The sequence below is a fragment of the Mirounga angustirostris genome, unplaced genomic scaffold (assembly GCF_029215605.1).
Source record: "Mirounga angustirostris isolate CCGP_5_RB_7025 unplaced genomic scaffold, mMirAng1.0.hap1 SCAF_13, whole genome shotgun sequence".
In the NCBI taxonomy this organism is placed as follows: Eukaryota; Metazoa; Chordata; class Mammalia; order Carnivora; family Phocidae; genus Mirounga; species Mirounga angustirostris.
Genome location: NW_026991721.1, coordinates 87,073,457 through 87,075,635, shown reverse-complemented (window position 1 = coordinate 87,075,635; position 2,179 = coordinate 87,073,457). Strand labels below are relative to the sequence as shown.

Sequence of the window (2,179 nt, the reverse complement as noted above, 5' to 3'; positions counted from 1 at the left end):
TTTTATAATGCCTTCAGGGTCCATCCATGTTATCACAAATGGCAAGATTTCATTGTTTATGGCTGAGTAATACTCCATTGTGTATATATCCCACATCCTCTTTATCCATTCATCCATTGATGGATACTTGGGTTGTTTTCACATCTTGGTTATTGTGAATAATGCTGCAGTGAACATGGGAGTGCCTTTCCAAGTTAGTGTTTTCATTTTCTTTAGGTAAATACCCAGAAGTAGAATCACTAGATCATAGGGTAGTTCTGTTTTTTAATTTTTTTAAAGAATTTATTTATTTATTTGAGAGAGAGTGCAGAGCAAGAGAGAGAGAGAGAGAGAGAGAGCATGAGCAGGGAGGAGGGGCAGAAGGAGAGAGAAAAGCAGACTCCCTACTGAGCAGGGAGCCTGACGTGGGGCTCAATACCAGGGCCCTGGGATCATGACCTGAGCTGAAGGCAGATGCTTAACTGACTGAGCCACCCAGGTGTCCCTATTTTTTAATTTTTTGAAGAACTTCCATACTGTTTTCTATAGTAGCTGCAACAATTTGCATTCCCACCGACAGTGTTCCCTTTAATCTACATCCTTGCCAACATTTATTATTTCTTGTCTTTTTGGTAATAGCCATCTGACAGGTGTGAGGTGATATCTAATTATAGTTTTGATTTCCATTTCCTTGATGTTTAGTGATGTTGAGCATCTTTTCGTGTGCCTATTGGCCATTTGTATGTCTTCCTTGGAAAAAAACATATTCAGATCTTCTGCCCATTTTTAATCAGAATGTTCAGTTTTTATTGAGTTTTCTGAGTTCTTTGCATATTTTGGATATTAACCCTTTATCAGATATATGACTTGCAAACATTTTCTCCCACTCAGTGGGTTGCCTTTCATTTTGTTGATGATTTTCTTTGCAGAAGCTTTTTAGTTTGATATAGTCATACTTGTTTATTTTTGCTTTTGTTGCCTGTACTTTTGGACCTAGATTCAAAAAAATAATCACCAAGACCTATGTCAAGGAGCTTACTGCCTATGTTTGATTCTAGGGGTTTCATGATTTCAGGTCTTACATTCAGGTCTTTAATCCATTTTGAGTTAACTTTTTGTATATGGTGCAAATTGTGGTCCAGTTTCACTCCTTTGCATGTGGCTGTCAAAGCAGTTTTTATCTCAATCTCATAAAAGCTTAAAAACAAAAGTAAAGCAATGGGTTGTTTAAAACCTTGGAGATCATTCGGGTCTGCCCTTCTGATGCTCTGAGTCTAGTTGACCCTTTTACATATCTTAGTAGGTCTGACACCTATTAACCAGCCTCAGATCAGAGAATTTAACTTAGTGGACCCAGTTACTTTCAAATTGAAGCATTTTCTGTCTTCCTAATCTTCTTTTTTTTTTTTTATACTAAGTATTTTATTGTATGCTGCTGCCAGTGTATATAAAATAATGACCCTTGTGAAATAGAAATTTATGAAAATTCAGAGAGGTAGATGTTAAAGACTGACAAAAGTAGAAGTTTATATAGTATGGCACGTGTTATAGGGATAATAAGCTTTGTACAGGCTTCAAATTTAGTTCTCCTTTGAATATTCACTGGTTCATGAAAAGTGGTTTAGAAAACCATCCAAAGATTCATTTTACTACAAAAAGGAACAGACTTTTTGGGGTCTGAAGGGATTCGTACTTGAAGATACACCAGTTAGCAGGGGGTCGTGTTGGGCATTCTGCAGACAGAATTGTTTCAAATCTGCAGCTGCCGGGGAAACCTTCACGCGGTTGAGCCCGGCTTCCAGCCGGAGCTGTTGAACCACTTTCTTCATAGCGGCGACGCTGGAGGAACCAGACATGGCGCTCTCAAGAGCGGGCAGATTCGTCCGTGCGTGGATCTGTCGGTTCGTGGGTCCGCTGGGCCAGACGGTGGGGCAGCCTTCCTAATCTTCTGATATCTCTTTTCTTATCCTCAATTTCACCATCTAATTTTGCCGTTTTTGAATTCAACTCTGTTCTGGTTCGGTTCAACCTTGTAACTGAATTTCTCTAAATTCTGAGTCCCCACAGCTCTCAAAAGGGATCCTTTACAGCATCTAGGCTAGACTGACCAAATATCCTGGGCCAATCACCAGCCCTGTTAATGAGATGAAATTGGAAAAATAGATTTTTTATTCTTGCGTTTTATATATTAAAAATTCAA

At 38.9% G+C, this 2,179-nt stretch overlaps 1 protein-coding gene across 1 annotated transcript; it reads right to left on the bottom strand.

The window, feature by feature from the left end:
* Positions 1 to 1,387: 1,387 nt before the first annotated feature.
* Positions 1,388 to 1,909, bottom strand: LOC123856725 (guanine nucleotide-binding protein G(I)/G(S)/G(O) subunit gamma-5). The gene has a single exon (XM_045892845.3). The coding sequence runs from the start codon at positions 1,833 to 1,835 to the stop codon at positions 1,629 to 1,631; it is 207 nt and encodes a 68-aa protein (XP_045748801.2). The 5' UTR covers positions 1,836 to 1,909; the 3' UTR covers positions 1,388 to 1,628.
* Between the last annotated feature and the right edge of the window lie 270 nt (positions 1,910 to 2,179).

Bases quoted from the DNA above. Each gene is read 5' to 3' on its own strand.
- LOC123856725 (XM_045892845.3), bottom strand. From the start codon at position 1,835: ATGTCTGGTTCCTCCAGCGTCGCCGCTATGAAGAAAGTGGTTCAACAG.